We start from the raw sequence: 23,232 nt of genomic DNA, 5'->3' as shown, positions 1-23,232 counted from the left end.
TACACCCAGATCTTGTAACTCTTTCAAGTACAGACCTGTTTCTATCTGTTCCTATTCAGATGAAGTTACATTGTTTCGCCATTGTGAGATTTGAACTCTTGATAGTTTTGCCAGTGTGAGATTTGAACTCTTGATAGTTTTGCCATTGTGAGATTTGAACTCTTGATACTCTTTTGAGTAAACCTGTTTCCATCTGTTTCAGATGAAGTTACATTGTTTGCCATTGTGAGATTTGAACTCTTGATACTCTTTTTGAGTAAACCTGTTTCCATCTGTTTCAGATGAAGTTACATTGTTTCATAGTTTGCCATTGTGAGATTTGAACTCTTGATAATCTTTTAAAAAAATTGGATAAACACTTGTAACTCTTTCGAGTACAAACCCGTTTCCATCTGTTCCTATTCAGATGAAGTTACGTTGTTTCATAGTTTGTCATTGTGAGATTTGAACTCTTGATCTTGGGGTTACAAACCCAGTACCACAACCACTTGGCTATTTAGGCCAAGCCACTAGTATGGTGGTGAAAGCAGATTCAATGTAGCTTTCAACAGGGACTTAAATACTCAAATGAGAAAAAAATTACAGGGACATGAGGAAAGAACAGGGGAGCCAGATTAACTGGATTGTTCATCAAAATCCGTAGCAACGATTTATTTACTCCTGTTTGATGGGTCACTGTTAAACTCCAGCCATGAAAGTCCCCTGCAGCCTCTTTAATGACTGCTAGTTGGCAGTTTCTTTGGCAATTTAAGCCTTAACAATGCTCAGGGTGACTGTTCCTCATTCGTGATTCAACTCATTTACCAAGACGGTGTTTCGCGCTAACTGCTGATTAAACCAGCATTGCAGCTCTTGGCCGCTGCGGAGGCTCTTTAACACCTGAAGAATCCGGGGGAAATTATGCAGTTCTGACAAAAGGTTAACTGCTTCCACTCTTCACAGATGCTGCCTGACCTGCTGAATGTTTTCATCATTATTTGGTTTTATTTCGGATTTCCAGCATCCGCAGTATTTGAATCTTGATATATTTCGATTACACTGGGGCACCTTAGTGTCACCATGACCGATTCATTAAAATAGCCTCATTAACCCCTAAATCCGACATCGAAAGAGTAGGATATGTGCTTCAGCAAATTAAGGGGGAGGCGCGGGGGTGGTAATGAACTGAAATCAAAGACACATATCCCAGCTTGTCTAATTCCTTGGTTAAACAAGAGGATTGTGTGGATTTAGTTTTCTGCTAATTGTATCAACGTTTAACAAACTCCAACAGCGTGATACGCGTTGCCAGGGCGGAATACCTCACATCCGATCCTGGTTTCCCTGGAGGAGGCTGAGGACTTGGTCTCACACCTGAACACGGACTCGAGCCATTTTTGCCTATTTATTGTTAGCCTGCCCGAAGGTGTGGCTTCGATCATTTGCTGTGTGAGCTGCGACTGAAACTTTGCCAATTTGCTCCTCCAGTTGCCCAGAGTAGCCCACGCCTCTTCCGGCTTTTATTTCTTACTCACGCGGTAAATGTGTAACAAGGGATCGGACAGCTCATCGCAGGGAAAGATCGGGCAGAGCCGGAGAGACTAGATCCAGCAGGTGCGCTTGGCAGGGCATATAACCTACAGGTGAGCTGAGAGTGGAGTGGGACAGCCAGTGGGTAAACGGGGGATTGAGGGACAGGATGATCTCTCCGTTGCTATGCGAGAAACTGCTTGTGTTGCTTAAAGTGGGAGTTTCATTGTTGCAGTTTAAAATCTTGGTGGATGCTGAAATAATTGGGCTATACAAATCTCTGTTCCTCCACCCCTTTCCCGGACAAAAATCTCGGATTATGTGAAGTAATTTTTTTGTTTAAATCCCAAATTGGTTGTGAGTTCAGATTCTACAACTTGAGCAGATCCAGTCCCTCTCAGGTGCATTTTCAATGCGAATGTGGCCGATCCCTAAAATAGGGACAAATGCTTCGGTCTATTTTACCATCCCACCATTGTACCCATTTGTTGCTTGTCACTCTGTGATAGCAGACTTTTTTAAGTATTCATTCCCTAAAAGTATTGGAATGTCCCTAAAATCCCAATTCCAGGCTAAAGGAAGTTTATGAAAATGCCTATATATATCTAAAAGGACCCTAGTACTGAAGTTCCTTTAGTTTCTTGCCCTTTATAATTAGATTATAACACTCCAGTTGCCTTCAATGATAAACGTGAGTGTCCAATCTCCACATTGAGCTTGGTGCCTATAACATTCTAATAGCAAATTTACTGGAAAAAAGTTTAATATTTTAAAAGTTAATTCTTCTAATTATTTGGGCTCAGTAGCAAAGTGATTTTCAATATAGATGTGCAAGGACTCAACATTTTCGAGTTATTTTGGACTAGCTCGATTGGAACTACATTGGTTCAGATAGAGTTGTGTGTCACTAATCTTTAATGGTAAAGAATGCATTTATTTTGCCAGTGTGTGGAATCCCACACTTAAGGTTTACTTCTCCAGGAATCCAGTGGGAGAAAGAATTTTTTTTCTCCAATGCAATTTAGATTTGACACCATACTTTCTCCCACATTATTGAGGGTGGTGGGCTAGTTTCCTTTCACTGTTCCAAAAGGAATGGTTTACATTGTTTCAGCAATTGCAAGTGTCAATTTTTGGCCTATTTGAATATGAATAACTCTCTTAGAGTCAGTGAAGATTAGCAACCAAGCTTTGATTTTAGCTAGTTCATGCTGTAGGTTGACGTGTTGTCCAATAACACTGTAGCACTTGAGAGTGACATATAGGGCTGGTTTGGTGTTGGGCTCAGGAATGAGAGTCGGACCATATCCTGACTTTGGAAACCCAGGCTCATTGTTTCCCACACCCACCATGTTTTAATTCCCTGGAGACGTGGGTGGGCAGCGTTTGGGTTTTCTGAGTTCTGAGGCGGGCTGGTTGGAAGACCCACTTTGGTTCACTGGGACATTGGCCCACTAGGTTAACAACAGGTGGAAAGACCAAGGATGGCATTAAGCTATGCCTAATTGTAGGCTGAGGCCTTTCAAGATTGTGTGGGGTCTTGTGAATTAGGGTATGAGTGAAATCCATTTTGAAAAGTAGTGGTAAAATAGTCTTTTGGAATTTCCATTTTGCTGTTGAATGTCAATGAAAAGGGAAAAGGAGCACCAGGGGAGTTTTCATATCATTCCCTGCACAGTGGATGATGCTGAAAAATTAAGTTTTTTTTGTTCATGCTTTGGATGTGAGCTTCGCTGCCAAGGCCAGTATTTGTTGGCCATTCTTAACTGCCCTTGAGAACTGCTGCAGTTCATGTGGTGTAGGTAGTGCTGTTAGGGAGGGAATTCCAATTTATTGATCCAGTGATATTAAAGGAATTGCGATTATAGCTCCAAGTCAGGATGGTGTGTGGGTAGGAGGGGAACTTGCAGATGGTGGTGTTCCCGTGTGTCTGTTGCCCTTCTAGGTGGTAGAGGTCATGGTTTGCAAGGCATTGTCAAAGGTGCTTTGACGAGTCACTGCAGTGCTTGATATATGGAGGAAATGAACGTTTAAAGTGGTGAATGGGGTGCTGATCAAGTGGACTGCTTTGTCTTGCATGGTGTTAAGCATTTTGAGTGTTTTTGGAGCTACACATGTCCAAGCAAGTGGAGAATATTCCATTGAACTCCTGATTTGTGACTTGTAGATGGTAGACAGACTTTGGGGAGTCAGGAGATGAGTCACTCACCACTGGATTCCTAACCTCTGACCTGTTCTTGTAGCCACGGCATTTGTGTGGTTGATTCAGTGCAGTTTCTGGTCAATGGTAACCCCAGGATATTGATAGTGGGGGATTCAGCACTGGTAATGCCATTGAATGTCAAAGGGACATGGTTAGATTCTCTCTCTTGTTGGAGATGGTTATTTCCTGGCACTTGTCTGGCATGAAAATTATTTGCCACTTATCAACCCAAGCCTGAATGTTGTCCACATCTTGCTGCATGTGGGCATGGGCTCCTTCAGTATCTAAGGAGTTGCAAATGGCGCTGAACATTGTGCAATCAACAGTGAACATCCCCAGTTCTGACCTTATGATGGGAGGAAGGTGATTGCAGCAGCTAAAGATGGTTGGGCCTAGGCCACTGCCATGGGGAAGGCCATGTCCTGAAGTTGAGGGAATTGGCTTCCAACTAGGTATGACTTCAATCAGTGGAGAGTTTTCCCCGATTCCCAATTATTTCAAATTTGCTAGAGTTCCTTGATGCCACACTCGATCAAATGCTGCCTTGATGTCAAGGATAGTTACTCTCACCTCACTTCTTGATTTCAGCTCTTGTGTCCATATTTGGACCAAGGTTGAAGTGCAGTCAGGAGCTGAGTGGCCCTGGTGGAACTCAAACTGCACATCAGTAAGCAGGTGTTTGCTGAGTAAGTGCCGCTTGATAGCACTGTTGATGACCCCTTCCATCGCTTTGCTGATGATCGAGAGTAGACTGAGGCTGGGTTGGATTCGTCCTGCCTTTTTTGTACAGGATATACCATGGGCAGTTTACACATTATCAGAAAGATGCCCATGCTGTAACTGTAATAGAACAGCTTGGCTAGAGGTACAGTAGTTCTGGAGCTTCAGTACAGCTGGGATGCTGTCAAAGCCCATAGCCTTTGCAATATCCAGTGCCTGCAGCCATTTCCTGATATCACGTGGAGTGAATCAAATAGTCTGAAGACTGGCACCTATGATGATAGGGACCTCGAGATTGAGTCAGATCATCCATTTGGCACTTTTGGCTGAAGATGATTGCAAATACTTCAGCTTTGGTCTTTGCGCTGATGTTGCTAGGCTCCTCCATCATTGAAGGTGGGGATATTTGCAAAACCACCTTCTCTGGTTATTTGTTTAACCATCCACCAGTCACTACTGGATGTGGCAGTAGCACTGAGCTTTGATTTGTTCCAATGAATGCTGGACTGCTTAGCTCTGTTTATTGCATGCTGCTTCTGTTGTTTAGCATGCATGTAGTCCTGTATTGTAGCTTCACCATGTTAGTGCCTCATTTTTAGGTATGCCTGGAGTTGCTGGTAAAACAAATCCTTCCAATGATGATTTGAACAACAGAGTCACTGATCCAAAATTAAGTTTTTGAGTAAAATCTTCACACTAAATCTAAAAATGATACTGGCCTTTGGGAGAATCACTGCATTGGATGCTTGGTGCTTTCAAATAACTTTGATCATGAAGCATTGTTGAGGTTATTATATCAGTGCAAGTTGATGAATTCTTGAGAGTTGTAAGTTTCATAATGTGTACAGTATCTGTTAATTAAATAACATGATGCTATAATAAATTCCAGTAACTGTAGGCTGGGACTTGTCTCCAAGCCAAGATTGCCTGTGTGAACATTAAGAGACTTTATTGCCAGTACCATGTTCCTGGAATTCTGAGGTATTCAGAGTGTACAGGACTTGCAGCAAAAATGAACCAGCTCCCTGTTCTGTCAAATAAAAATTTCCATTCACCCATCAATCTTGCACAGACTTTTTCTTCCTTAATTTACAATGATACTTGAATGTTGGCTGGTATTTATCCAGGTTTGAAGCTGCAGGTCTTCCCATTTGTTGGTGCAAGGCCCAGTTTGGGATTAGGCCTATCCTCAGTTGTGACTGCGCCATATTAATATCTCGATACAGCGCACTGAGACACAAGTGAGTAATGGAGGTTCTTCCAGCACTGGGACAGGGGGCAACATCGAGAATCAGCCTGTGTTTGTACAGGGATAGTGCTATTGCTCCAACACTAGTGCAGGGTCACATCCTGTCCAATCAGTGGTGTGTGAAGTGAACTTATTCCAAGGTTCATGGTGTGTTAGATAATGCAATAATGCCAGTCCCACTGTTTTACAAGTTAAGAGACAAGCTCATAAAAATAGAGAGATAAAGTATATGAATCATGAGTTTCTTAAAATATAATGTCACCTGAAAAGGCAATACATAATTGCCAAAAAGTAAAACTTATCTTCTTGTAATCTCCTGCCATAGGTTAATGGCGCAGGAACTAATGATCTCATGTTCCCTCGAGGAAAAGTACCAGCATAATATGTCAATCTAAGCATTAGTTAATATTTCCTTGTGGAACATTTTAATTTAACAAGTTCCCAAGTTCAGGAATCCAATGGAGATTACACTGAACTGGAAAAACACAAGTCAACAGAACTGAAAAGCCTGCTGAATGCAAAATGTAGTTAGTTGCACAAATAGCTTTTCCTGTATGGCCTGGTTCTCATCCTCATAAAATATTAGGTGGTTGCACCAGCTTGGAAATGTGCACACCATGGGCCTCACAAATCTTTCACTAACATTCCTCTGTAAAATATTAATTCAGAGAAGGTACATAAAACCTGTTTGAAGTTGTATGATGTTTAAAACCCTTACAGATTTGATCACTGACAGACTTGGTCACTTACCGAAGATGGTGACTCATGAGCTCCCCAGTGTTGGATTTGTGGGGTATCTCAAAGATGTGCTGGGGAATCCCTCTGGGAAGTTCCCAGTTAAGGGTAGGCAAGGCAATTGCCCAGAAGTGCTAACTTCCTCTGGACAATTGTACTGCACTGGGAACCATCCAAAAACATGGTTTAAATCACTAACTTCAGATGGTTCCCCCAGGGTTATACCAATAGTTATTCAGGAAAAAGTTAGAAGAATTAAAACTTCTTCTAACTTCTGAGTAAATATTGTAAAAATCCAGACTGACTCCATGGGCCTCTCTGCCCCCATCATCTGACTTCCCCAACCCCCCCCAACTTCCGACACTCCTACCCCAGACCTTCAACTGCTCTCCGCTCCCAACCCCACCCCCAGGTCCCTACAGACCTCCGACCTCCTCCATCCACCACCCCCTCCCCCCACCACCCCAAGCCTCAGATACCCCCAAAAACCCTCCTGGGCTTTGCCACACCCCATCTTTTCGCCCGGCCCCCCCCCCCCCCCCCGAAAAACCCCACCACGGACCTCTGACCCCTCCTCCCCACCAAACTACTAAGCCCCATCCCCTTGGACCACCCCTGGACACCCCCACACTACAAATCCTATGCACTTACCTTAGACACTTACTTGCTGTTTTAAAAAAAAAAAGGGGCCATCGCCTTCTTTAATGCACTGGAGCTGGACTTCGCTGGGGCCTGAGAGCAGTTTTTCAATGCAGGCCCCAACCAGCTCCAGCAAACGTACGTGTCAACGTAATTTTCAGGACCAGTTAAGTAGGCATTTCTAATTTCTGCGGGCCAGCACTTTCCAATGCGAGTCGGGAACTATGGCCCGATGATTACTGTCTGCCACAACCCAGTGTAAGGCGTCTGCCCCACAACTGCTGTTGTACCAGTAACCTTTATGGAAAAACCTCAGCCTCTTTCATGGGCATGTGTATATTTGGGAACGAGAAAACAAAATTGAGATTGGAAAATCCCACTGAAAGTTAATGGGTGAAGTTCAGAAACTGCACCCCTCATGATGAATTCTTGAGAATTATAAGTTTCATAATGTGTACAGTATCTGTTAATTAAATAACATGATGCTATAATAAATTCCAGTAACTGTAGGCTGGGACTTGAGTCCAAGGCCAGATTGCCTGTGTGAACATTAAGAGACTTTATTGCCAGTCACACACAAATGGAGTGCAAGATGTTTGAAGATTGATCAATGATAACAGCAAAATTATAAAACACTGTGAAACAACCAATGATTTATTGTTCAGAAGGAGTGATGGAGGAGAATCAGGCTTGTGTTGAAGAGGAGGAGGTGGTGGAGGTTCAGGGCCTGTGGAGGGGGATCGGGGCCTGCGGAGAGGCGGCGGAGGATCGGGGCCTGCGGAGAGGAAGAAGAATGCATAGGACAAATAAGATTAGAGAAATGAATGCATGGCTCAAAGACTGGTGTGGTAGAAATGGGTTCTGGTTTGTGAGGCACTGGCATCAGTATTGGGGAAAGTGGAACCTGTACTGTTGGGACGGCCTGCACTTGAGTTGGTTTCCTCATGAGCTGCCTAACTAGGGAAGTAGAGAGAGTTTTAAACTGAATAGTGGGGGCAAGGAATCAACTTTGGCAAGATGTGGTAAACCAAAGAGTAGAGACAAGGCAAGAGAGAAAGGTATTGGTATGGAAAATGATAAACAGACTATGATAGGATGAGACAGAGTAAATAAATCTAAGAGTAAATCAGCAGATAAGGCTAGATGCTACAAAAAGACTAAATTAAATGCTCTATACCTGAATGCCAGTAGCTTTCAAAACAAAGCAGATGAACTGATCGTGCAAATAGAAATAAATAATAAATAAATAATTATGATCTGATAGCAATTACAGAGACATGGCTACAGGATGACAGATTGGGACTTAAATACTGAAGCAAATGTGACATTTAGGAAGGACAGGAAGTTCTCTTCACATACAGTATAAACTGTTGTCTTCCGCTTATTTTGGTATTCTTGCGAGTGCCCTGATGAGTGTAAGACGAAAAGCTTAGACATGTCTCTTTTTTCAACATAGATGGGTTAAGTAAGTGGGCAAAGATCTGGCAAATGGGGTATACTGTGGGCAAATGTGAAATTGTCCATTTTGGCAGGAAGAATAAAAAAGAAGCTCATTATCTAAATAGTGAGAGATTACAGGGCTCTGAAATTCAGAGGAATCTGGGTATCCCAGTGCATGAATCATAAAAGATTAGTGTGCTGGTACAACAAGTAATTAGGAAAGCTAATAGAATGTTATCATTTATTGTGAGGGAATTGATTACAATAGTCGGGAGGTTATGCTTCAGTTGTACAGGCCACTGGTGAGACAACATCTGGAGTATTGTGTACAGTACTGGTCTCCTTATTTAAGGAAAGATGTAAATGCGTTAGGAGCAGTTCAGAGAAGTTTTACTAGACTAATACTAGCAATGGGTGGGTTGGACAGGTTAGGTTTGTATCCACTGGAATTTAGAGTAAGAGGCAATTTAAGTGAAACTTTTTAACATCCTGAGGGGTCTTAACTCCTGAGACTATGGCCCCTGGTTCTAGACTCCCCAACCAGGGGAAACATACTCCCTGCATCCAGTCTGATTAGCCCTGTTAGAATTTTATACATTTCAATCCGATCCCCCCTCATTCCTTTAAAATCTAATGAATACAGGCCCAGTTGAACCAACCTCTCCTCATACGACAGTCCTGCCATCCCCAGTATCAGCCTAGTGAACCTTCGCTGCACTCCTCCTATGGCAAGTATATCCTTTCTTAGGTAGGGAGACCAAAACTGCATGCAATTCTCCAGGGATAGTCTCACCAAGGCCCTGTAGAACTGCAGTAAGACATCCATACTTCATAACTCAAATCCTCTTGCAATGAAGGCCAACATACCATTTGCCTTCCTAATTGCTTGCTGCACCTGCCTACTTACTTTCACTGACTGGTGTACAAGGACACCCAGATCCTTTTGTACATCCACGTTTCTTAATATATCACATTTAAATAATACTCTGCCTTTCTGTTTTCTATATCAAAGCGTATAAATTCACATTTATCCATGTTATACTGCACTATCTACCATGTGTTTGCCCAAATACACAACTTGTCTAAGTCGCCCTGAAGCCTCCCTGCATCCTCCTCACAACCCACAACCCTGCCCAGTTTTGTGTCGTTAATTGAAACCTTCAAGATCCTGAGAGATCTTGACAGGGTGAATGTGGAGATGATGTTTCCTCTTGTGGGAGAATCTAGAATTAGAAGTCACTGTTTAAAAATAAGGGGTCGCTCATTTAAGACAGAGATGAGGAGAAATTTTTTCCTGAGCGTCATAAGTCTTTGAAACTCTCTTCCTCAAAAGGCAGTGGAAGCAGAGTCTTTGAATATTTTTAAGGCAGAGCTAGATAGATTCTTGATTAACAAGGGGGTGGAAGGTTCTGGGGATAGGCAGAAATGTGGGGTTGAAGTTACTGTCAGATCAGCCATGACCTTATTGAATGGTGGTGCAGGCTCAAGGGGCCAAGTGGCCTACTCCTGCTCCTAATTCATTTGTTCTTATGTATGCAAGAGGAGGAGCAGGATCTGGGCCTGTGGAGAATGATCAGGGCTGTGAAGGTGAAGAACAGGTAGAGGAGGATCGGGGCCTGTAGAGAGGAAGAGGAGGAGGAGGTGGCGGAGGATCAGGGCCTGAATTGGAGAAGAGTTGGAGCAGCATCGGGGTCTGTGTTTGTGAGGAACAGGAGGTGGAGGAGATGGTTATGCCTGTGTTGGAGAGTCGGGCATATGTTGGCAAGTTGGTGGTGGAGGAGGAGTTGGTTTTGGTTTGAGTTGGAGGATCATAGCCGAAGTTGGTTTCAGTCTGATTGCCATCCTTGGCTGTAGAGTTGATACTTTTTTTCACCAAATGACTCAGAATTTGTGATCTTTATTTGGGCACTTAGCTAAATTTCCCCTCACTCAAAATGCTTCAGCCTGCTTTATTGCACTTGGCCTCAAAAAATAGTAATGTTTTTCAGAATGAAGGGTCTGAAGGTATTTGCTCCCAACTGATTTAAACATTTGGTGAGGCATAACAGCACCTCAAACATTTGCACCTCATTGTCATTCTCCCTGGTTTGTATCAGACCAGCCATTGCATGCAACACAAGTCAAAAATGTTTCAATGCTGTGTGGAGGTCCAATTGTAACATTGCCCAGGCCCTTAACACAGAGAAACTGGACAACTGAAGGAATATTAAGCAGACATCGAAGCAATCTGGTCATCCGGGGGTGTGTGACAGCAGCGGAGGTTATTAGAACTCTCCAAAGCTAGTGACTTTCTGACACTCATTGCAGTAAGAGTGAGATCTGTGAGCTGTTCTGCAATCGGTCAGACCATGGGCATCATATTGGACCATTGCTTTGGCCAGCAGACTACCCCTTTGTGGAATTTGCATAGGTTCTTTATCTGGTCCCAGCCTCCATTTTTGTATCATGAAATTTACTACGCATTGACTCTGTGTCTGACCCATCAGCTCTGTTGGTTTCTCAACAGAGTTCACACACACGCACATCTCCACTTTTAGGTGTTTGAGCTTCCTCTGCGAGAGAGATCTGTGCTTCAGTTCAGCAAAGCTTTGGGCAGACGAATATTGACAGAGAAGCTGTGTTCGGTGAGTCGTTGCTTAAGAACTGCGGGAAATAATTTGATCACAACCTCTTCAGACTCTGGCATGATTATCAGTTCACACAGAACACAAACAGCAACCAGGGTTTCAAGAGGTGAACATTGAGGGTTCTCACTGATGGATCAAGTTCTCCTTTTTCCCCCAAATGGTAACTGTTTATTCAGTATGCCCAGCAGTCTCATTGTACTCATGGCACTTTCTGTCTCCTCTGTTAGTGATCACCAAACATCACTGATGTGCTTATCCAACAGTACAGGGCAAGTGACAAGACAGCACATGACTGTTGGTGTGTGGGAGATTGGAATGGCAATATTATACAGAACTGAAAGTGTCAGCTCCTCGTAAGAACTAAGTGCAAATGAACCCTCAGCATACCAAGTGTCTCTGAGATAAAAGCAAACTACTGCAGATGTTGGAAATCTGAAACAAAAACAGAAAATGCTGGAAAAACTCAGCAGGCCTAACAGCATCTGTGGAGAGAGAAACAGAGTTAACGTTTCAAGTCTCTGAGACCTGGTTCCATTGTTTTAATAGTTTGCATGAAGACAGCCACTGTATTGGAACAATATTCTTCCCACATTGTCTGCCGGGTGAATGTTGAAGATTAGCCCCAATGAAGCAGCTCATCGGCCTCCATCCTGACATGGTCAACAGGATGCAATAAGTCAGGCCAGCAGCTCCTGGGATTTGGGGAGATTGATATCTTCATCATAAGTAAGGGAGAACAAAGTTAGGAACAAACACTCAGTGCAATGAGACAGCTCATTAGCTTCATGCAGAGAGGAAGAAGGCTCAGATAGTGGTGCCCACAAAGACATTAGCTGTAGACAAGAGCAACAATTGGGAGAATCAGCTAGTTGTCTAGGTCATATGTGCCATGGCTCCAGCAAGATTACCTTTCACTCCTGGCTTGCTGTTTCGTTTTCCCAAGAAGACCAAGCAATTGTAGATTGTTGTTAAAGCCTTGGTGTGCAGGTTCATCGTGACATCTTCCAGTAACAAAGGCCATAGAACATCATCCATCTTCTCTGTGTTTGTGAACATTGCTGTTTCACAGGCTATATCTAAGTCTTTATCTGTAACCTGATCTGAATGATTGGGTAGTACCAGGATCCCTGAATCATCAAATGCAGCACTCTCTTCAGGGAGGAATTCCACAACTTTCCTCCCTCTGGCTCAAGGTAATCTTACTGGGGCCATGGCACATATGACCTGGACAACTAGCTGCTCTTGTCTAGAGTTAATGGCTTTGTGGACACCACTATCTGAGCCGCCTTCCTCTCTACGTGAAGCTAATGAGCTGTCTCATTACACCGAGTGTTTATTCTTAATCTTGTTTGTTGATCAGTCTTCAACTGGGATAGGAGAAATTTGATTATTGGTTCTGCATTAACCAGGCCCAGGACTGTGAAAGGGCAAAGGATCTCAATGTGTTTTTTCTCAGCAAGATGGTTATTAAAGTTCACTGAAAGAAAAATCTGCTGGTAAAGATTGTTCACCTGTGGTTGCAGCCTGAGACACCTCATCTGTGTAACAATATCCAAAATCTGGCACAGCCATTTTTTAATGGAAAAATACTCCCCTTGTTTCCTGTAAAGGGGCAAGATGCCTAGAATTAACTTGGGTCACTGCTCCTCTAGTCTCTCCTTTGATAGCAGACAGCTGACTTAGCCTAGGAATTCCACAGTTGGGATGTTCAACTTGAGGAGCTCTGTCTTGAGCAACAGACTATAGGCAATGTTGATTTCAGTGGAAAAAGACTCTCTAATCAATATAGGGGCTGAGGCTTTCTTCACATATTCCAGGTAAATCGATGCTCTTGCTAAAACTACCCATTGCTGAAGTGAATACAGACATCAGCTCATCCTCCTTCACTCCAACAAGGACTGGAATCATTTTGTCCAAAATGGATTTGATAAAAGGCACCATGTGTATACATTTTCCAATTACGTTTTGGTCAAGGTCTTCACTAGGCATACATATGGAAAGAGCCCTGGGCTGAAATTCCGCATTGTCAATTTCAATAATAAGCCTGAAGCTCACGGCAACCATGAGATTGAGCACTGCTTCCTGGCTGTCAGCTTGTGCTCCTGTTAATGTTGTCATCCACAATGTAGTCAAAGAAATAACTTTGTGCTCGAGATTGACTAATTTGATCGAGGGTCTCATTAGTAATCTTTATCATGCTCTGCAACACTACAACCTCTGTAGAGTTGTTGGTGTGGTGATGATCAGAATCATGGCAGGTCCTGAACACAATTTCAAAAATATTCTGCTTTTCTATTCTTACAACCAAAGTGAATAACTTCACAGTTCCCTACAATATACTCCATCTGCCATCTTGTTGCCGACTCACTTAACCTGTCTGTTTCTCTTTGCAGCCGCTCTGTGTCTTCCCCACAGCTTACCTTTCCACCTAGATTTTAATCATCAGAAAACTTAGATACATTACTCCTGTCTCTTCTAAATAACTGAGGACCCAGCACCAATCCTTGTGGCAGTCCACTAGAAAATGTCAACTTGAAAATGCCCTGCCCGCTCTTTGCCTCCTGTTCATTAATGAATCCTCTATCCATGCTAATATACCCTCAACTCCATGTGCACTTATTTTATATTGCTTATTAAACTTCTGTGTGGCACCTTATCGAATGCCTTTTGGAAATCTAGGTATACGATATCTACTTTTTTATCTACCCTACTAGTTACATTCTCAAAAAGCTAATAAATCTTTCAAACATTATTTCCCTTTTTGTCATACCATGTTAAACTTGTTCTAGTCATACAATGCTTTTCTAAGTACATTGTTAAGACTTCCATGTTTTCTCTCTCCCTCCTTTCTTGAAAAGTGCTGGCCAGTATTTATCCCTCCATGAACATCACAAAAAAAAACAGGTTGTATGGTCATTATCATGTTGCTGTTTGTGGGAGTTTGCTGAGTGCAAACTAGCTGCCATGTTTCCTGCCAACAGTGACTACATTTCAAAACAGTACTTCATTGGCTGTAAAGCACTTTGAGATTGCCAGTGGTACTTTATAAAAGCATTATATAAATGCACATCTTTCTTTTTGACAGCCATAGTTGGTGAAGTATAGAACTGGAGCCAATCTTTAACACTTTCATAAGCATTTATTTACAGATCCATAGGCCAAAAGAATCAGATTTACCAAACAACTCCCTAAATGAAGAAATGTACCAAACAAGTTTTTACTTTATGTAGCTTTTACTTCAACACTAATCAGAATCAATGCAAATTTAAACATAAATTAACAGGCAAATCACAGTTGGTACAAATTATAAGTTACACATGGAATAGATGGCACAAAGACTATCTCTTCTAGGCAGTCTACTCTGTCTGTATGGCCAACATGCATCCAGAAAGTTCTTTCTTTAAGGTTTCTTTTCTTCAAGGGCTTGGCTAATTCTCCATCAGCAACAGTGCCTGTTAAACAGGGTACTGCCCATGCAATCTACCACACAATGGCACACTTCTTTCCGGAACAAGCTCAACTCGCGCCTCCACTTAGTCAGGGTAGCATTGATCTACCAGAACCATTGTTACCTTCGCATATGGCTGATTCTGGACATTAAATCACTTGGGAGTGTAAAAAACAGTGGTAGCCCTCTTAAGCGTGCATTCCAATTGCTCAGGAATCCAGCTCTCTGACTCAGCTTGCTGACTGCCTTCTTTCTCCAGCTCTTCTCTTTCCTCTTTGACTGTCTGCCACAAGGCATCCATATTTTGTAATCCCATCTCTTTACGATTGATATAAAATCTTAAGTCCTGTTTTAAAAACAATTACAGATTCCAAAAACATTTTAAAGTAATTACAAAATTTTCCTTACTATTCCTGGGTCAAAGGCCATCATGCATGTACCTCCTAACAAATCCCAGTTCCAGTCCGTTCCTACTTACAGGAGCTCAATTGAACCCCTGGTTAATGACCACTACCTGCATCCGATTAAACACGATCAATATACAACTAACAGTACTGATTTTTGTCTTAACATTGCCCTGTTAGGATGTGTAAGATGGAAGATGTGATTTTATTTCTTTTTCTGTCTTCCCTCAATGGAATAAATGCCTGTTTGGGTAAATCCATTTCCTAGTACTCTGTGGTACCTTGTGTCAGAATTCCAATATACAATACTACTGAAAGAAAATTCAACAGTTGCTAATTTGGCTCTGGTTTTATTCATTGAAAAAAATAAGTGATAATGATGTGAAGAATTAAATATAGTATTTGTCTTTTGTCTGCAGAAGAACCTAAACTGCAAATTGGTACATCACTTCGTGTTGGTTAAAACAATGAGCCAATATTCCTCAAAGTAAGCTCCAGAAAAGCAGAAACAGCAGCAGCATTTCATTAACGGATATTTAGTACCAAGGAATAAAATGAAGAATAATTTCTGGTGTAAATTGTGTGTTTGTATTTTGATTTCATTAAAGTTGGTTTCTTTAACATTAATGCTGTACTACAAAGGTGGTGCACAAAGTCAAGCTGTTAAATACAGGTTACCCAACCACATCAAATGCCCCTCCATCGGCTTCAATTATGGTAGAAATGGTCACAATCTCATTAACAATAATATAACTATTTTCTTTGTGGAGACCTCCGACCAAACCAACCCAACTTTTTTGTCCATGTGTTCTGTGGAATCTGCAGCAAGAGCTCATCCCAGAACCAAAATTGTTCTTTTCATGAAGGGTCTTTCAGCTATGAAAAATACACAAACCTTAGGGATTTCCTTGTTGAACTGTTTTCCTAATGTCGAGATCAGGCCATTAGATTTGAAAGAACTTTTTGCAGATACTCCATTGTCTTTATGGTATACAAGACTGCACCAATGGTTGCAACCCTATCTAATACCAGTTATGTCTGATGCCTGCAGACTTGTCCTCATGTGGAAATTTGGTGGGATTTACTTAGACACTGACATTATTGTTCTTAAAAACTTACTAAATCTCACCAACAGCATTGGCAGAGAACAACAATATTTACTGAATACAGCCTTTTTGGCTTTTGATCAGCGCCATGACTTCATTGGGCAGTGTTTGATGGACTTTGTTGAGCATTACAATGGATGGATCTGGGGCCACCAGGGGCCTCAGTTAGCAACTCGTGTTTTTAAAAAGTGGTGTCAAAAGAAGAGCATAACCAAGATTCAACAGTGCAAAGGAGTGAGGATGTTACCTCCTGAGGCTTTCTATCCAATTCATTGGCAGGACTGGAAAAAATACTTTGAGGTGATGAGTAAACCTGAGGCTCAGAAGTTACTGAAGAATTCTTATGCTGTGCATATATGGAACAAAATGAGTAGTGGAACCAGATTTCAAACAGGATCTAAAGTGATGATTGACCAGCTCAGCTCAGTCTACTGTCCAGTCTCATACAAAATAATGAGCTGGCAAGAACATGTATAACACTGACAATAAAGCAATAATAGTGAGCTTTAAAGGTACCAATATTCAAATCAGATTGAAATTAAACCATGCATTTTAAAGTTGTATTGACTATATATTTATCAATACTACAGAGACACTGGCTGTTAATCTTGTATATAAAACTGTGGTACTAATAAATGTTGTAATTTTGCAGAGCCAAATAATATTAGTCACGAGAAAATGTTTTAAGATATTGATAAGACATTTCAGAGTGATTCATTGACAAATAGATGTTTGGCATTTGCCAGGATTGAGTTTACGACCTCTTCTAAGACCATAAGCAGGGGTACACCATTTGGCTCTTCAAGCCTGTTCCACCATTCGATATGATCAGCGTTGATGTCCTGTCTCAACTCCACCTATCCCCATATCCCTTTGTATCCAAATATCTATCAGTCTCAGTCTTGAATATATTCACTGTTCTTTGTGGTAGAGAATTCCTAAGATCCACAACCTTTTGAGTACAAAAGTTTCTCCTCATCTCAGTCCTAAATGACTGACCTCTTATTCTGGAACTGTGACCTCTAGTTCCAGACTCTCTAGCCAAGGTCCTCCAGATCCTCCCAGCATCTACCCTGTCAAGCCCTTTAAGAAGTTTTTTTTAACAGATCATTTCTCATTCTTCTACATTCTAAGGAATATAGGCCCAGTCTACTTAATCTCACCTCATAGGACAAACCCCTCATCCCAAGTATCAGTCTAGTAAAGCTTTGTTGCATTCCCTCGAAAGCTACTATATCTCTCTGTAGCTAAGGAAACCAAAATTGGACACTGTAGTCTCACTAAGGCCCTATACAATTGCAGTAAGAATTCTTCATCCTTCTACCACAAATATTTTGTAATAAAGGCTAATATAATGTTTTATTTTCTAATTGTTTACTATACATTTATGATAACCTTGTGATTTATGTACAAGGGCAACCAGGTCCCTTTGAATACCAACATTTCCTAGTGTCTCATCCCTTGGAAAAATAGAAAAGCAAATATATTTTTCTTTCAAAATGTATAACTTCAAACTTTCTGACACTATATTACATCTGTCAAGTCTTGCCCATTTAACCTGTCAAAAGCCTTTTTCGGCCTCTTTGCATCCTCCACCTAATTTTGTATTGTCAGCAAACATTGATTCATTACAATTGGTCCCCTCACCTAAGTCTATCATTAACATAGACTATAAATAACTGGGGCCTAAGCATTGACACTTGTAATACTCCACTAGTTACAGCCTGCCAAACTGAAAGAGACCTGTTTATTCTGACTCTTTTTCTATCCATTAACCTATCCTCAATTCATGCTAATATATTTTCCCCAATTCAATGAGCCCTAATTTTGTAATAACCTCGCATGGCAATGTATACTTCTTTAAAAATTCAAATACGCTACATCCATTGGTTCCCCTTAATCATCCTACACTTACAACCTTAGAAAAACTCTAATAGATTTGACAAGCACAATTTCCCTTTCGTAAATTTTTGTTGACTCTGCCTAATGATATTATGATATTTGAATTGCTGTTGCCTCACCCCAAATAATAGCTTTTAGCATTTTCCCTAATATGGATGTCAGGCTAATAGGTCTATTGTTCCCTGTTTTCTCTATCCCTGCTTTCTTGAATAATGAGTTTAAATTTGCTATATTCCAATCCACTGTCCTATAATATAAGGAGGTCCAATGCATCCACTGTCTCTGTAGCCACTTCTTTTAAGGCCTTAGTTTTGAACTTAACTAAATGACTCAAGTAAATATAAAATTCTGTAATGTTATGATCACTATTCCCTACAGGCTTCTTTACTCTAAGGTTATTAATTAGCCCTTTCTCATTGCACAATACTAGATCTAAAATATTCTGTTGCCTTGTTGGTTGCTCAACATACTGACCTAGAAAACTATCTTGTATAAATTCCATGAATGCCTCCTCCACGCTATTACATATTTGGTTTGTCCAGTCTGTATGAAGATTTAGCACCTCATGATTACTCTGGTTAAATGCACATCTAAATTTCTGATTTATACTCTGATACCATAACTACTGTTAGGCTAGTGGCCAAATGCTGAAAAGTTTTATTTTTATATTCTTTCATGGGATATTAATCACTAGTATGGACAGCATTTGTTGCCCATCCCAAATTGCCTTTGAAAAGTGGTGGTGATCCAGTCTGATACAACTGAGTGTTTTGCTTGTCCATTTCAGTTAAGAGTCAACCACTTTGATGTGACTCTAGAATCACATCTAGTGCTATACTGGGTAAGGACAGCAGACTTCCTTCCTTAAAGGGTATTGGTGAACCACATTGTGAAACTACCATATTGTCATTTTACTGAGGCTAGCTTTTTATTCCATATTTATTAATGGAATTTAAATTACCCCAGCTGCCTTTTGGGACTTGAACTTGTTTCTCCAGAGTATTAGTCCAGGTTTCTGAATTACTAGATTAATTAACATTGCCACTACACTACCATCCCTGTGGATGTGTTTTAACTGGAGTTCCAATTCCACTCCCCTTTTGCCATCATCTGTCTCTTGGCTCAGTGCCACATCACTCCCAACTGCTCTGCTGAGGAGCACCTTGAAGATCAGTGACTTGTTGTAAGACCCAGATAAGGTATCAGTCATCCTGTTCAAAGTGATAGAAGTCTTCTGCACGGCTTTGGTCAAGGCCTGCATTTGAGAGATGGGCTTGCTGTTTTATTGATATGGCTACCCCCTCCATGACAGACAATCTCGCAATTCCCTGCACCATCAATCAATTGCTTCTGGAGCTGGATTCTTCCACGCTCTCAACTATTTTGGAGATTTTACCTGGCATATCTTCCAGCATCTCCCACATTTGCTGCACCGGTGGTATTTCCCTTCTCTATGATTGCTCAGCATATGTGACTAGCTGAGCACAGTTTGGAGAGGATAGCACACCCTGACTCTCCACAGCTGTCCCTGCCAGTATTGCTGACTTGTGAATTGTGAATCATCAGATGCAAACCCAACTGACTAGCTGAATGGACCCATCAAAATGCATGCATTTGAATTTGTGCATGGCTCTATGCTGTTTGACAGTGCACCTTCTGAAGGAATGAGTTCTCTGTGGAATTGTGATCAGCCATGTTGGCAGACTATTGCTGAATGTGTGAAGGCCCTGGAAGACAAAAGAAACAATATTGTTTAATTGTGGTAAAGTGAATATCTTGATGATAACCATACACTGACCTCCTTATATTTCAGTCATTCATGAAATAAAGTGAGTATATGTGTGTCAGGGGTATTTTTAATTCTGCTTTAAGCTATTTGCGAATACCCAGTCTCTCCATCTCCAAACAAGAAAGACACAAATATGCCACTTATCTGCATAGCATCCTTTTCTGCAGTACAATTTGTGGGGGCCCATTTCCGGTCATCTCCCTCTCCCTCGCATTTTGCACTCTCTTCTACCAGTGAGAAAACAGACCTGGGAATGAAGATCACGTATTCACCTGAATGATGCAATGGATTCAGTGATGTTGACTATTAGACACTATATAAGGATTGGAGTGAGTGGCTACAATGTATGGATAAATGGAGAGATGAGGTTGTGCAAAGATAGTGAACCCTGAGGGCTTTGGAACTTAACTGGGTGTGAGGAGTGATGTGGAATACACTTGGCAAGATAGATTGAGTGTGAGGGGGTTGCTAAACACTACAGGGTGTATATGGATCAACATTTTCCTGACATTATGTTATTCAGTTGCTTCCTACCCAGTGTCCAAGACCTGGGAATAATGTTCCTGCTGTTTACTTCCTCACTACTTCCACCCATCTCTTTTGGTGAGAATAGCAGGCTTCTTTGCCCATTGCTGGGAAATAGTAAGTCCCTCCTGGTCCAGACTGCACCCAGCAGCAATGATCCCAGATCATTAAATCTCTATATTGGCCTTACTAGTTCTAAACCCATCCTAATTCTCATTGGCTCCTTCCAAAGCCTCCTAGCTCCTCCAAATTCCATTTTTGCATTGGCCCTTTAAATAGTCAAGTTGAGATCATGTCATATGGATTCCCAATGTCAATGCTTAGAGACACGAAACCCCAGAAGGAAAAATGTAATTAGGCAATCATGTTGAAATCAGACATCGCTACCTGCTAAGTTTTCTTCTAGTTTTATGCAAGCAATGTCTCACCTCCCCACCTAGACCCACTCCGGACCTACTTTTGCATTCAGATTGCGACCCTTGGTTCACAAAACCATATTCCATCATATGAGGTACTATGTCCCCATTTTGAATAATACCAAACCTCCAATACAATTGCTGGTTTGGCTACTGTTGGTATCTTCAATTATCAATATTTTGACTTACTCAGCCTGTTATAACTTTTGAATTTTCATAGATCTGTTTTCTGTCTCAATGGATTTTCAGCAGGTTCCATAAGCAAATCCTGTCTCAAAACTGGAAGCTGTACTTTTTATTGGTGTCTGCTGTTTTGCAGCATTGTGTGCTGAAAATTAACCATCTCTATGACTTGAAAGAATTTGGCCTTATTGGATTTGCCTCAGTTTTGCATTACAACATTACTCTCTTCAAATTGGTGAAATATTAAATATACGTTGGATTTTTACAGTCCAAAGTAACTGAAAATATTTACTGACCTTTTAAGGTTAAATGATGTACAAAATAATTTAGCAAATACTACGTAGTCCATCTCTGTAGTATTGAAAGTATATTTCTGTCCAGAACTTCATACCCTGCTGGCATAGTCTTTTGCTCACTTAACGTTGATAATGTCCATTAATCAGCTATGATTACAATTTCTTATGTAAACAAATCCTAGTGATATTGTAGCTGTAGCAGTGAGTTTCGCAATATCCTGTGCTGCTGTGTTCTACAGGCTTAAACAAATTAATAGTCTATTTTGAGAAAAGGATCTGAGAAATAACTTTGGATTGACTAATTTGATCTCTCTGCCTATGTGGTGTTAACATGGACTCGATCAGGAGGGCCAATTATATGATTGGTTGGCTTGAAATTTAATTGTCCAGCACCATTTTGGAAAGAAAGCCAGCCTGCTGGGTCCAATATTGCATGGGATGTCCACACCTGAATTGGTTAGGCTGCTCCGCTGTCGTCCAAGGCAGCTGTTGACACAGGTGCTAGGTCCACCGCCTGTACAAAGGAGGAACCTAACACCTATTACAGTTCCTTTTGTGAATGTCAATCCTGAGTACAGCAGGCCGCATGCATTATTTGATACCTCCCTGCAATTTGAGAATTCTCTCAAGGGCAATCACAGCGCTCCAGAAGCAAACAATTTGAGGCAATGAGACCAATTGGCCATGGTTCTAAAACCAGCCTCTTTAGGCATGAGCAGTGGCTTATGATGGATCACACCTGATTTATGGATGCTATCTGATTTCCCAGTCTTCCTGTCTGATTTTTGGACATAAAGGGTTAGAAGGGAGGTTGAGCTCCTTTTGATGTGCAACTGAACAAATCAGTAAAAGGCAACTCTGAAACTGGGCCTCAAACCTCTACATCTTTTGGCTGAGTTGCCAGCACCTGTCATGCCTCAAGGAAAGTATATTTTGGGCCACTGCATCCAACACTCAGCTAAGCTCATGGAGGGCAAAAGTCAAGGTAGGAGGCAGCAGGGCAATTACAAGGGCTGTGGAGCAGGAGGAAGCACTTCTACTCCTCATTGGTCCACAGAAGAAAATAATTTAAAAATTTCCTTTAGTTGAAGAGGCTCAATGTTACAGAAATATGCTGACTTCTGAATTGCAGTAACAATAGTTCAGTTGGGGTGTGACTGATTCCCAGGGTGATGGAACTGAAGAAGGCAACTAAAGGTAAATGTTAAAGTATTTTACACTTACAGGGCTTGAGCCATTGTCTGAGTCCAGGAACCGCTCGTCCTCCAGCAGCAGATTGTTAAAGTGCCAGAATGCAGACCCCATTTGTGTGCAGAACGGAACAAGCTCTGCCCACACCAGACGGTGGTCCGTGCACAGCTGCATGAAAGCTGTTGGAACGCAGGACTTGTGAAGGCGGAAACATGAAAGCGGTCGAGTGTGGACGCTCTGACTCCAGGTGACACAAAGGTAAAAACGCTGGAGTCGGGATGGAGATTTCACCAGACATCCACCAAGTCGAAGGATCCGACCAGGTGCTGGAACTTACTCACCCCCCCGCCCCCCGGAGGACAATGCACTCGCCCGCGTCGATGGAGCCCAGATGAGTGGACACTTCCTCAAAGAGTCTCGCTTGCTGCGAGCTCAGGGGAGCGTACACATTCACACAGTGAAGCGCTGCACCCCCCCAGGCACACAGTAATGTGCAGCAACCGGCCTGGCACCAGTTCCTTGACCCCCAAGATCTCCAGCTGAAAATGTGCAACCAACAAGATAGCCACCCCGCCAGAATTGGAGGCTAGGTGACTCATGTAGACCCCCCCCCTCGCCACTCCAGGAGCCACGTAGCTTTGTCTCCCGGAACGGTCTGGGTTTCCTGCAGGAAGTACAGTGCATACTTCCCATCCCGGAGGACCGAGATGTTCTGGAACCTGTGCTGTGCGTCCCTGCTGCCATGGATGTTGAGGCTGGCCATGGTAGTCTTCATTGTCAGAAGGAAGTGCTACCAACACTTAGAGTAAGCGCAAGAAGGAGGGGACTTTTTAAAATCTTCCTCTTCTTC

General features: G+C 41.9%; 1 protein-coding gene across 1 annotated transcript; it reads left to right on the top strand.

The window, feature by feature from the left end:
- The first annotated feature begins 1,545 nt into the window (after window positions 1-1,545).
- LOC121293293 (lactosylceramide 4-alpha-galactosyltransferase-like) lies at window positions 1,546-16,739 on the top strand. The gene is made up of 2 exons (XM_041216192.1): window positions 1,546-1,622; window positions 15,394-16,739. The coding sequence occupies exon 2, from the start codon at window positions 15,529-15,531 to the stop codon at window positions 16,555-16,557; it is 1,029 nt and encodes a 342-aa protein (XP_041072126.1). The 5' UTR covers window positions 1,546-1,622; window positions 15,394-15,528; the 3' UTR covers window positions 16,558-16,739.
- The last annotated feature ends 6,493 nt before the right edge of the window (window positions 16,740-23,232 follow it).

The sequence above is a fragment of the Carcharodon carcharias genome, chromosome 21, assembly GCF_017639515.1.
Source record: "Carcharodon carcharias isolate sCarCar2 chromosome 21, sCarCar2.pri, whole genome shotgun sequence".
Classification (NCBI taxonomy): domain Eukaryota; kingdom Metazoa; phylum Chordata; class Chondrichthyes; order Lamniformes; family Lamnidae; genus Carcharodon; species Carcharodon carcharias.
This window is presented reverse-complemented; position numbering and strand designations above follow the sequence as displayed.

What these genes read in the sequence shown, in the direction of transcription:
- LOC121293293 (XM_041216192.1), top strand. Translation starts at nt 15,529, where the DNA reads ATGAAGAATAATTTCTGGTGTAAATTGTGTGTTTGTATTTTGATTTCA.